General features: G+C 57.6%; 3 protein-coding genes across 13 annotated transcripts in view; 1 reads left to right on the top strand and 2 right to left on the bottom strand.

Annotated features, from left to right (window-relative positions):
- Positions 1-12,014, bottom strand: part of GPATCH8 (G-patch domain containing 8) — a 173,739-nt gene that overhangs the window by 91,408 nt on the left and 70,317 nt on the right. The window contains exon 1 of one of the 11 annotated variants that reach the window (XM_050334732.1): positions 11,805-11,825. The exons of 8 other annotated variants lie outside the window; for them this stretch is intronic. The gene's annotated coding sequence lies outside the window, so the exon portion shown is untranslated. Of the gene's footprint in view, positions 1-283; positions 315-342; positions 364-11,804; positions 11,826-12,014 lie in introns of those variants that run through there. 2 more of the 11 variants (XM_050334731.1, XM_050334737.1) reach the window with 2 other exon arrangements.
- CDK5R1 (cyclin dependent kinase 5 regulatory subunit 1) lies at positions 1,843-4,407 on the top strand. Its single transcript, XM_050334758.1, has one exon. It carries the CDS (start codon positions 2,008-2,010, stop codon positions 2,896-2,898), a length of 891 nt encoding a protein of 296 aa, XP_050190715.1. The 5' UTR covers positions 1,843-2,007; the 3' UTR covers positions 2,899-4,407.
- Positions 3,781-12,014, bottom strand: part of MYO1D (myosin ID) — a 140,698-nt gene continuing 132,464 nt past the window's right edge. The window contains exon 22 of the mRNA XM_050334749.1: positions 3,781-7,108. Coding sequence (XP_050190706.1) covers positions 6,952-7,108 — 157 coding nt within the window. The 3' untranslated portion in view covers positions 3,781-6,951. The remainder of the gene's footprint in view (positions 7,109-12,014) is intronic.

The following is a 12,014-nucleotide window of genomic DNA, read 5'->3' on the forward strand; positions in this document are numbered from 1 at the left end:
GCTATAAGTAACTCATAAAATACTTCCCCAAAGCAGCTCTGGCCAGTTCAACATAACACCACTGAAGTGTTTTCCCTGGGGATGCATCCCTGTGGATGGGATTTGCTGATGTATGTTCCAAATTGTGGGTGAGGGAAGAGAGAATTCATTCTTGGAAGTAGAGCTGGAACTGGCAGACAGGCACAGGCAGGGTTGGGATGGAGAAAGGTGGGGATGGCTTTGAAGTCACAGAATCCCAGAATGGTTTGGGTTGGAAGGGACAGTAAAGCCCACCCAGTGCCACCCCCTGCCATGGGCAGGGACACCTTCCACTAGCCCAGGTTGCTCCAAGCCCTGTCCAACCTGGCCTTGGACACTTCCAGGGATCCAGGGGCAGCCACAGCTTCTCTGGGCAACCTGTGCCAGGGTTTTCCCAGGTGCCTCCAAGTGTATTAAAATGAGGGCCAGAAACAACCTCAAATGGTAGATCCCGTTGTTAAACCCTTTTTTGGCTTAAAATTAATAAAGCTGAAAATAAAATCAGGGTGTTGCTGTCACACCCAGGCCTTCTGTGCTGCTCAGATCCAGGGGTGTTTTTAATGGACAAAAGGAATCCTCAGTGACAGCAGTGCCCAGGCTGGGCCTGCACGGTGCTCATGATGCAGCGAAGCCTCCAGAGCTGTTTGAGAGGAGGATGTGCAGAGTCCTGGCCATCCCTTAAAAAGCAGCTCCCACAGGGCTCTGGATGCCCTTTGAAGGACCGGCAGGTTTTCGGGTGCTCTGGGCCAGGTCTGTCCTCACGGGAGATTTTGGGTTTTTTCGAACGTCCCCGTGCTGTGGGAGGGGGCCCGGCAGCCGCAGCTCTGGGGCGGGGCGTAAATGAGTATAAATGAGTTTGGGTCATTAGTGAAGCCCTGGCGGGTGCAGGAACGAGCCCGACCTGTCCCTGTCCCTCTGCCCGGCCCGGAGCTGGGCCCCGGAGCCGCCTCTGAGTGTCGCTGCAGGTCGTGCCGAGCCCGGTGGTGGCTCCCGGAGCCGCCGCCGCTCCGGTCCCTGCGGGAAGGGGGATCCCGGTCGCGGTCCCTGCGATGGGGGGGTGGCGGTGACGGCGGCTCCGAGCGGGGCCGGGCAGAGCGTTCCCCCAAAACCCGCCGGGCCTCACAACGCGGTACCGGGCAGGGACGTGTCCCGGAGCCTTCGGGGCGAGCGGCGGCCCCCGGCCCGGAGCCGGGGGAGGCATCACCGGGGTGCGGGTCCAGGGCTCGGCTCTGGAGTGCGGGGTGCGGGCGCCGGCAGAGGAGGGGTTTAAATCCTAATTTTGAGATTTTTGCAAATAATTTCCGTTGTTATTTTATTCTCTCCGCCCGGGCCGTGCCCGGCCTCTGCCCGCGGGCTCGGGGGGGGGATCCGCGACCACCGAGACCCCAACCCGGGGCCGCCTGGGGGGCAGGGGCCGGGGCGCGAGGGGCGGGGCCTCCATCATTCAGAGAAGCGCGGTGCGCGCGGTGTGGGCGTGGCCTTGTGCCATGTGGGCGTGGCCAAACCATATAGGGAATATCAGGGGCTCGGCCTCGACCGAGAGGGGCGTGACCAATCCCATTCCTTGACATGTGGGGCGTGGCCAACGCTGTGTGGGCGTGGCCTGAGAGCATGGGGGCGTAACCAAACACTGCGAGGGATGCTGAGATGGGCGTGGCCAAGGCGGGTAGGGGCGGGGTCTCTTCCATTCGCGGGCAGGCGGGGGGCGTGGCCTCCCCCCGTTGCCGCGGCGGGCGCACGTGGCGGCGCGGGGCGGGGCGGGGGCGGCGGGGGCGGCAGGCGCGCGCACTGCGCCGGCGGGACGCGCGCGGCGCGGGCGGGTCAGGCGCGGCGCTGAGCGGCGGCGGCGGCGGCGGCGGCGGCGGAGGAGCAGCGAGAGCGGGGCCGGCCGGGCCGGGCCGGGCCGGGGCCGGGGCGCAGGGCCGGGGGCCGCGGGGGCCGCGGGCGGGCGGCGGCGGCGGCGGGGGCCCCGCCGGGGCGGCCAGCGCCATGGGCACGGTGCTGTCGCTGTCGCCGAGCTACCGGAAGGCCCCGCTGTTCGAGGAGGGGGCGGCCACGGTGGGGCACTACACGGCGGTGCAGAACAGCAAGAACGCGAAGGAGAAGGGCCTGAAGCGGCACTCGCTGATCTCGGTGCTGCCCTGGAAGCGCATCGCCGCCGTCTCCGCCAAGAAGAAGAGCTCCAAGAAGGTGCAGCCCAACGGCGGCTACCAGAGCAACGTGACCCACCTCAACAACGAGAACCTGAAGAAATCGCTCTCCTGCGCCAACCTCGCCACCTTCGCCCCCGCCGCCCCCGCCGCCGCCGCCGCCGCCCTCGCCTCGGCGCAGAAGGTGCCCCCGGCCGCGCCCGCCGCCGCCGCCGCCACCCCGCGCAGGGTCGTGGTGCAGGCGAGCACCAGCGAGCTGCTGCGCTGCCTCGGCGAGTTCCTGTGCCGCCGCTGCTACCGCCTGAAGCACCTCTCGCCCACCGACCCCGTGCTCTGGCTGCGCTCCGTGGACCGCTCGCTGCTGCTGCAGGGCTGGCAGGACCAGGGCTTCATCACGCCCGCCAACGTGGTGTTCCTCTACATGCTGTGCCGGGACGTCATCTCGGCCGAGGTGGCCACCGACCACGAACTGCAGGCAGTGCTGCTCACCTGCCTGTACCTCTCCTACTCCTACATGGGCAACGAGATCTCCTACCCGCTGAAGCCCTTCCTGGTGGAGAGCTGTAAGGAGGCCTTCTGGGACCGCTGCCTCTCCATCATCGACCTCATGAGCCCCAAGATGCTGCAGGTCAACGCCGACCCGCACTACTTCACCCAGGTCTTCGCCGACCTCAAGAAGGAGAGCGGCTCCGAGGAGAAGGGCCGGCTGCTCATCGGCCTCGACCGGTGAGCGCCCGCCGCCCCCCGCGCCCCCCGGACACGCCGCGCCCGCCCGGCCCGGAGCCGCTTCCCGGGGGGATTTGCCCGGCCGGGAAGGGCGGGAGGTGCCGCCGCTCCCCCACCCACCCTGGGGGGGTCCCGGGGGGTTCGGACCGGAGCGCAGACCCCCGGTTCGCGCCCCTGCGCCGCCGCTTTTCCAGCCGCCGCCCCCTCCCCGCGCTGCGGGCCCGGGGATGCTGCGGCTCCGCCGCCGGATTGATCCAGCACATCGTGGATGGATAGGGGGAAAAGAACCTCCCCCACAACCTCCCGGGAGCGGAGCGGGGCTCCGCGGGGCCGGTCACCGCATCACCGAGACAGAGCCCAGGCAGCGGGGAAAAGGAGGAAAAAAAAAAAAGGAAAAAAAAAAAGGAAAAAAAAATTCCTCTAAAGGCTCTAACGGAGGCGGCTGAACCGGCCCGGTCGGGACTCACCGGGACAGAGACGCGGGCACGGCCCGGGGACCCCCCCACCCCCATCTCCCCCGTCCCCCCACCCCCTCCTTTATTTATTTTCTTTGAAGAGACTCGAATTCCCGAGCGGGTCCGGGTGACGGGAATCACCGCTACTGTTCATGAGATCAATGTGAAATGTCTTGTTCCCATCGTGCACTGATCATGAGTATTGTGTAAAGGATCTACTTGAGTGTGCAAGCAAAGGGGAGCCGCCACATGCTGCTATATGAATTCTTCTAGAACAAACCCAACTGAACTGCAAAAACCTGCGGGGGGGGGGAAAGAGAGGAAAAAAAGAAAAACAACGAAAAAAAAAAAAACAACCCTTCTTTCTTCTGTCATTGTTGCTTTTCCAGTGGTTACTGCGCATGCAAAACAGGAGCATTTTGTGTCTTCAGATAAAAAAAAAAAAAAAGGAAAAAACGCATAAAAAAATAATAATCAAAAGAAAAAAAAAAAAAACCTTAACGAGAGATGGCTGTAAAATTACACCCATGCACAAAGACCCAACACCACCCCCGACACCGCAGTCTCAGCCGGTATTCCCGTATCAGGCCTGGGGACTGAGACCTTTCTTTTTGGGTTTTATCATCATTTTTTTCTCCGTGTGCTCAGTTCTAGTTTAGTTCTGGTCCATCGGGCGTTAAACTGGCGAACGAGAGGGAGAAATAACGTGCCATTTACTTTTATTTTTTTGATTTTTCTTTTTTTTTTTTTTCACTTGAAGCTCTTCATGGCTGTACATTGGACCCTGCTAATGATACATGTGTACGTACGTTTTTTTAGTGCAATCTCTTCTGTAGATCTTTGTTGACCAAATTGGTGGGTATTGTTACTTATTAATTTATATTTGTCTCATTTTGTATGTATGTGTATAGTGTGTTTGTAAGTATGTGTGGTTTATAACCCGACCGACTGTGTCATGGGGCTCAGTGTGCCTGTAATTTAATCCCCTCCCCTTATTTTTATTTATTTTTGTACTGTGCTGATTAAATAAAAATGCACTGACCATCCATTACACGGCAGTGGCTCGTGGCCGAGTCTTTTCTGCGCTCCCACCCCTCCACTGGCAACGTTGGGAATGGGATTTGTGTTGACGACAGAGGGTTTAAAGCAGCTTTAATCACGTTACCAGCCCCGGGGTCACCCCGTGGTGGGAGAGCAGCAGGTCCAGGAGTAAGCCAGAGGGGGGGAAAAAAATCGGGATATTGGGACAACAAAACACCACGTTCCCTCCGAGCATCATCATCGTCCCTGCAGAAACAGGCACGGCCATGGTGGGATGCAACTAACTGCTTTTTTTTTTATTATTTATTACAGTGAATTATGTAAACAAAACCCAGGTCCATTATAGTAGGTTTTTTTTTGTTTTTTGTTTTCTTTTACACATTAAAATATCAGCGATTTAAAATAATAATAATAATAATAATAATAATAATAAAAAAAAGGGTTCATTGCATTATCGCCCCCGGCTGAGAATCAGATTCAATTTAGAAATAGTTAATTTATGGGAAAACCAGGAATATATATATATTTTATATATTTTTATATATATATATATATATAAAACCAGAGCAGGAACAGATAATATATTTTATAAAGACATCTCATCACATACAATATTGCCATCTCATGGTGACAGAAATTCCCTAAGCCTGCGCTGCGTTGCCGTCCATCCCGATTCCAAACGACCATTCCATTGGGAGGGAAGAGTGGATAAAAGTGCTGATTAAAATCCTGCCACTGCCTGGCTGGGGTTAGTGCGGCGGGGGAGCCTCTGCACCGGGACATCGAAGCGAAGTGCAAATCCAAAGGCACAGCAAGGCCGGGGATGCTCCCTCTGGAGCGGCCCCGGCAGGAGCCGGGCTGTCCCACGGTGCTGCCGCTCCCGAGGAGCCGAGGTGGGATGAGGGGAGGTGGTGGAGGGTCCGTGGTGGTCCCCGAGTGTGTGTGGGGACGGTCGGGGCTGTCGGTGTCCCCTCCTCGTGTTTGCAAGAGCTTCTTCCTGCAGAGCCCCAAAGCCACAGGCTGGGAGGGGGCAGGGGCACTGGGAGGTGGTGCTGGGATGCTGACAGGGCTGCTCCAAGGCTGGGGACCTCGGGAATGGTGTGGAGCATCCCCGGAGGAGGGCTGAGCTTGTGCCAGGTAACACAGAGCCGGAGCTGCTCCACACTCAGGTCCCCCCCAAGTCCTGGGGGTGCAGTGACCTGTCCCTGCACCCCGTGGCTTTGGGAAGCCTTTCGTTAGCAGGTCATTAGTGAAGAGCCTCTTCCAGGCTTCCCAGTTCCCGAAATGCTCCATTAAACAAGTGCTCCCAGTTTTTACCCTGAGGTGGGGTCACCACGCAGCCCCCGCCTCCAGGGCTGGGAATCCTGACCTGACCAGCAGTGCCAGGACAATCCCAATGTACAATCCCAACAGCCTGGGCTGCTCAGGAGCCACAGCAGGGCCTGGCACGGTGGGAATAAACCAGGGGGTATCCAGGTCCTTCCGTAAACACAGAGCTCTGGGTTATCTGGGCCGGGCAGGCGCGGGCGGAACGTGGAGCCACCAGGCGAGCTGAGGGGATGCCCAACACCCCAACACCCACATCCCACTGCTGGGAAGAGCTGGGATAGCTCTCTGGAGGGAAGAGCCCGGGTGCTGGTCTGTGCTGCTGCCCCTGGGGCTCCCAGGGTTAGTGTTGGATAGTGCAAAGCGCCGGAGCCGCAGCCTCGGCCCCACAAAGCTCCCCGTGGTTCTGGACTCACCCCCTGCCTCGGGTCCCTTTTCCCTCCCCGAACCCCAGCGCTGGCACGGACACGAAGCCACGTGGATCATCTGAAAACCCAGCAAGTCCCAATGGGAACCCACTGGATTTAGGTCCCCGGAGAGGGTCATTAAGGCAAAAGCAATGCAGGGGTAACAAAACAAGCCCCTGCACTGGGAAGGCCCCTCTCCAGTGCTGGACCCGCCTCCAGCCAAGGTGCCTCGGGCTGTTAAGGAATTCCCGGTGGGAAAGCAGCAAGTCTGGAGGTGTCTCCATGTACCATCCCAGCTCCGTGGGGCTGGAGGAGTGTGGAGTGTCTCCCGGCCTCCCTCCCAAACCTGGCTCTGGTTCCACGGGGATTCGGTCCTACAGAACCAGACTCCCTGAGCCGGGTATCTTTGGTTCCTCCTGAGGAGGAGGAGGCTGCATCATATTGCAAAAAAAAAAAAAAACCAGCACATGGAAAAGAAACACGGGAGGGAAAACTGGAGAGGGGGAAAAGAATCAATATGGGAAAGGGAGGAAAGGGTGGAAGTACCTATTAACGCTTTTTTTCTGGACTAATTTCAAAGCACTTTTGTGATATTCCAGCCTGGTTTGTAAGATGGAGAACAGGTCACTGGCTATTTCAAGCCTTTTGTTGTTCCGCGTGAATTTGGCTTTTCTGAAACCCCCTGACTTCGGGTTTTCCAAAAACCTCGAGCCTTACAGAGCCCGTTCCAGGCGCCTGACGCGTCGCAGCCGAGCATCTCCCAGTGAATCCCGACGAGTCCCGGGCGCGGGGAGGGCGGGCCGAGCCCCGGCGCGGGCGGAGCGGGTGTTAATTCCCCGGCACGGAGAGGACGAAGCCGGAGCGATGCTTGGTGAAATCCGGTTGGGATTGGTTAATCCTGGTTTCCACGGAGACCGTGCATTTCCGCCCGTGGAGGCTGCACTGCACCGGGTTGGTGACGCTGATGTGCAGGGCCCGCTTCTCCCTGCCAGGGAAAGGGACACGGGTCAGAGGGACGGGATGGGGATCCAGGGCTGCCAGAGGCGTTTTGGGGTCAGGGACATCGAGTTTTTGGGCTCGGCTCAGCCCCGCTCCCGCTTGTGAAGCTCCCACTCTGCACCTGGAGATTTGGGATGGGGATTGATGCCTCACGGGCACAGACAGGGCTGTAGAAGGTCCAGGGGCTGCTGCCACCTCGGTGACCCCACCAGCAAGCCCTGAACCTCCAGCAGTGACAGGGACACCCGGGCTGGGCTCACAGACTAAAACCCAGCCCAGAACAGCCAAAGGAATCCCATGTAGGGTGGTGGTTCCTTCCAATTCCCTCTGCAGATGGACGGACGGACAGACAGTCCCGTGCCAGACACAACTGCAAACCCTTCTCGGCTTTTTAACCCAATTTTGGCAGTAAAAAAATGATTCCCGCAAATGAACCAGGAGTTTCTGCCACCCACGTTGGTCTGTCCTGGGCTGTTTGGGGTCACTGCCAAGGGGGGACACGAGGACATGGCCAGGGCTGCCCATCCCTGCTCTGGCCAGGCAGGGACAGGGATGGCTGGAAAACAAGTCCTGCTTTGCTAAAGGCCATAAAGGCTCCAGATCCCAAATACTGTTCCCTTTGCTGTGAGGGTGGTTTAAAGACCTGCTGACATTACTCCACTGCCTCTCCTGATGCTCCAAACACCCCAGAGAGGATGTGTTAGGATCCCATTGTTTGGCTTCCAGACCCCAGGCCCTTCCTGGCCTGAACCATTTCGGTGTTTCCACTGCCACAGCCCAACTTCTTCGTGCAGTTTTTACTCCACTGCTCAAGCTGTGCCACATCCCTTAAGCCACATTTTGATGCAGCTTCCAAATAATTCAGATTTTCACCAATTCCATAAAAATGGTTGGTTGGGATGGTTGGTGGGTTGGTTGGATGGTTGGTGGGTTGGTTGGTTGGAGGGGGCTGCCAGGGCACAGCACACAAAGCCCTCACGTTGTCCCAGGTATTAAATACTTATTTACTCTTGCCTGGGTGAGTCAAGGCTGAAATCCCAGCTTAGTTTGCTATTTTTGCCATGTCTTAGCAGGAGGAGCCTCCTGGAGATTCCTGTCCCCACGTGCTTGGGGACCAGCTTTATCACCAAGCGTCTGCAACACGGATAAGGGATGAGGACTTTCCTCTCCTCCAGCCCTCAGCAGGTTCTGGGTAACAAGGCAGAGGATCTGGAGAGAGGAATAACCTGAATTTTGACCCCTAAGAAGGACCCAAGCCTGGAAATCAGGAGGCTGTGGGACCTGCAGCAAGAAGGCGAATCTAAACACATCTACCTAAAGCTAATGCTGTCCTGGGATGGTGGGAGCTGGAGGAGATGCTCTGATCTTTGCCAGGGGGAACAATTCCCTCAAAACACTTCCCAAATCCCACCATGCCAACACCCACTCATTCACCACGTGCTGCCTGAGGTTTCATCCTCAAAAAAAAAAGCCTTTTGCTGGGGAGGGGGGGCAGGACAGCTCCTGGGTGGCATCCAAGGGACAACCCCCAAGGGATCTGCAGATCCATGAGGAGGACAAGATCCTTGCTCAGTGTTCCCTTCTGGGCACCACCACCCCAGCCCTGCCACCAGCTCCACGAGCAGCTGGAGCTGCTGGGACCTCGGGCCCCTCGGAGGCTGCGCTTGGTCGGTCGCCAGAAGAGGAGGAGGGGGGAGGAAACCTGGGAATGCCAAGTTTGGTTTCCAGCCTGGTGGTCACAGCAGCCTCACTCCTGGTGCTGCAGTGAGGGGGGGGATGTGGGCAGCTGCTGGTGCCCCAGGGGACAGGAGGGTTGGTTGGTGACCCAAAGGGAGGGAACAGCTGCTGCACCAGCCGGGAAAATCGGACTGAAGACCTTTCCGGATCCCACTGCCACAACCAAGCAGCTGGGGAGGTGGTGATTCCCCAAGTACCCACAGAATTTATCTCCCAAAGGAAGGGCTTGAGATGAAGGTCCAGAGCAGTCCTGGGAGTCAACAAAGCCTTTCATAGGCAAGGGCAACACATGAAACATGAAAATGCCCTTTGGGGATTGCTGGTGCTCTGCAAGACCCTGAAGGCAGCAAAGGCAGAGAAAAGTCCCAGCTCCACTCAGACTTGAGCTGAAAAAGGAGTTCTCAGGGTACAATCCTGTCCCACCACTTTTTGGGGACTTTGGGCAAGGGCTTCCCACTGCCAGAGGGCAGGGATAGATGGGATGTTGGGAAGGAATCCCTGGTTGTGAGGGTGGGCAGGCCCTGGCACAGGGTTGCCCAGAGAAGCTGTGGCTGCCCCTGGATCCCTGGAAGTGTCCAAGGCCAGGTTGGAGCAACCTGGGCTGGTGGAAGGTGTCCCTGCCCATGGCAGGGGTGGCACTGGATGATCCTTCCCACCCAACCCATTCCATGACTCCCTGTGGGCACCAGGCACAGTCCAGCCCTTTGGGCAGCTTTGGCTCCTCACTGAGCCCTGGTGTCACCACACACTGATGGAAGTCAAGTCCATCAGGACAAAATGACAGATGCAGCTCCTGGGCACCTCCTGGGAAACAAACTGACTTATTTTGAACAAGGATTCCACCAGAAGAGGCAGCGAGATGTGAGCTGAGACCCTGCCAGGGGAGGAACCCCAGCCCCAGAACCCAGGAAGAGTGAAACCACCTGGAAAATGGAAGTGAGGGGAAAAGAGGTTTTGTGGGGAAGTTGGGATCTACCCCAGCACTGCTTCCCTCCTGCCAGGGAACACATGGGAATGCCTGTGTGGAATGAAAAACATGGGAATGCCAGTATGGAATGAACCAGACAACAGTTCCTGCACGCCATAAACACCAAGGTGTTGGTGCTTTCTGCAAACACAGCTCTTTGTGCCACTGCAAGGAGATGTTTTTGGGTGGGAACAGCTTCTCCAGCAAAGCACAGCTGCTGATCCCAGCTCGTGGGGAGGGCTGGGGTTTCTCTTTGCATTTCCTGGCTCGGTGATCCCTGCAGGACCGAGCCACTCTTCTTCCTTCATTTTTTTTCCCAACCCATGCCATGCTCTTGGAGTGCCTGGAGCAGCTCCCCTGGCTCGGCCCTGGCTCTGGGTGGGAGCAGGGGGTGTGCAGGGCACGGGGGGCAGCACATCAGGTGGGTGGGAGCCACATCCTGCAGCCTCAGAGGCACAGGGGGAGCTGAGCAGGAGCTGAGCAGGGCCCTGGGTGAGCAAACCAGCAGAGAGGGGAGGACTCGGAGAGGAGGGAGATCACTGGCCCATGAAATGGGAGAGTTTTGACTGAGCATTTAATCCAGGACCTCGGGGAAAACACAAGCCAAGTGGCGCATAAATGGCCCGAGACATCTGTCAGCTCTGCAGACAGCACGAGGGGGGAAGGAAACAGCCAGGGCAGGGAGGGGGCAAAGATCAGAGGGAGCTCTGGCAACACAAGGCTGGAGAGTTGAATAAATACGTTAAGTAAATGTTAAACATGCAGGATGCCAGGTTGGAGCAACCTGGGCTGGTGGAAGGTGCCCCTGCCCGGGGGACTGGATGGGCTGTCAGCTCCCTTCCAACCCCAAGCATTCCATGATTCCCTGCTGAAGAGCAGCCACAGGTGACCTGGAATGCCCTGCAAGGAGCATGAAAATCCAGCAGAGCACTTGTCTGGGAGATATTCCCCATGGGCAGCTCCATCCAGCAGGATGGGGGGCTGGGAACAGGGACAGGGGCACCCACCAGGGGCTGGGGGGCTGGGATGGAGCAGGGATTTACCCAGATTTCCCAGGATCTTTCAGTGAGGTGCTGCTTGCCTCAGATGGGGGGTGCAGCCAACACCATCACAGAGCAGGAAATGGGCTCTGCTAGGAAGCCAAATTTGGGTAGGGGTGGCAAAGCCGAGCACAGCCAGGTGCCCGCTTTTCATGACAACAAAAACTCAGGGGTTTTCAGAGGGATTCAAATGGTGCTGCATGTGCAGTGCAGTGTGAAAGGAGGGCTCAGCAGCAGTGAGTCCAGTGGGATGGGTTCCAGAGGCGACTGCTTTAAACCATCCCATTTTTCCAGATCTTAAACCGAGGTCTCCTCCTGGAAGGGAGCACTGTGGGCTGCCAGGCTGCCTTCCAAGCCAGGGATGCTCTGTGATTCTGTGACACCACAAAGCCCTGCAGCTGCAACCAAGATGGGAGGGATCAGGAAGGGCAGGATGGAGAACACCCAAAAGAACGGGAACACCTTATGTAAGCCAGCCCTGCCTCATCTGGACACCGGCTGAGCCTCGTAGGGGGGCACAGCCACGAAAGGAGACATCAAAAAAGGCTCCCAGATGAAGGGAGGCTGCAAAAAAAAAAAAAAAAGAAGGCAGAAAAGCAGGAGCTATATTCTGCACGAAGAAAATGTGCAGGAAGAGGAGAGGGAGAAGCTGGAGAGGTCTAAAAAAAGGCACTTTTCAAGGCTCTGCTTCCCAACAAGGAGGCAAGGACGGAAAGAGGGATACTGAGAATTCCAAGGAGGGTTAAATCAGCTCTCCAGGCAATGTGTGGTGTCACTGCTGGGGGATCACTACAGCATGTGGAACTCACTGCTACTGGGTGGCAGAGGTGAGAATCATGGAATCATGGAATGGGTTGGGTTGGGAAGGACCTTAAAGCTCATCCAGTTCCACCAGGGACACCTTCCTCTATCCCAGGGTGCTCCAAGCCCCGTCCAACCTGGCCTTGGACACTTCCAGGGATCCAGGGGCAGCCACAGCTTCTCTGGGCAACCTGTGCCAGGGCCTGCCCACCCTCCCAGGGGGAATTTCTTGAGCAGGGTCTGAAAAGACACTGGGTACAAGATGGGTGATAAACATGGACATATCTGAGGTACAACAGGTGTCATTTGGGGACAGATAAGTGTCCTGTGCACGAGGGTTTAGGGCC

This window comes from Myiozetetes cayanensis, unplaced genomic scaffold, assembly GCF_022539395.1.
Source record: "Myiozetetes cayanensis isolate MyiCay16 unplaced genomic scaffold, myiCay2020 scf58, whole genome shotgun sequence".
Taxonomy (NCBI): domain Eukaryota; kingdom Metazoa; phylum Chordata; class Aves; order Passeriformes; family Tyrannidae; genus Myiozetetes; species Myiozetetes cayanensis.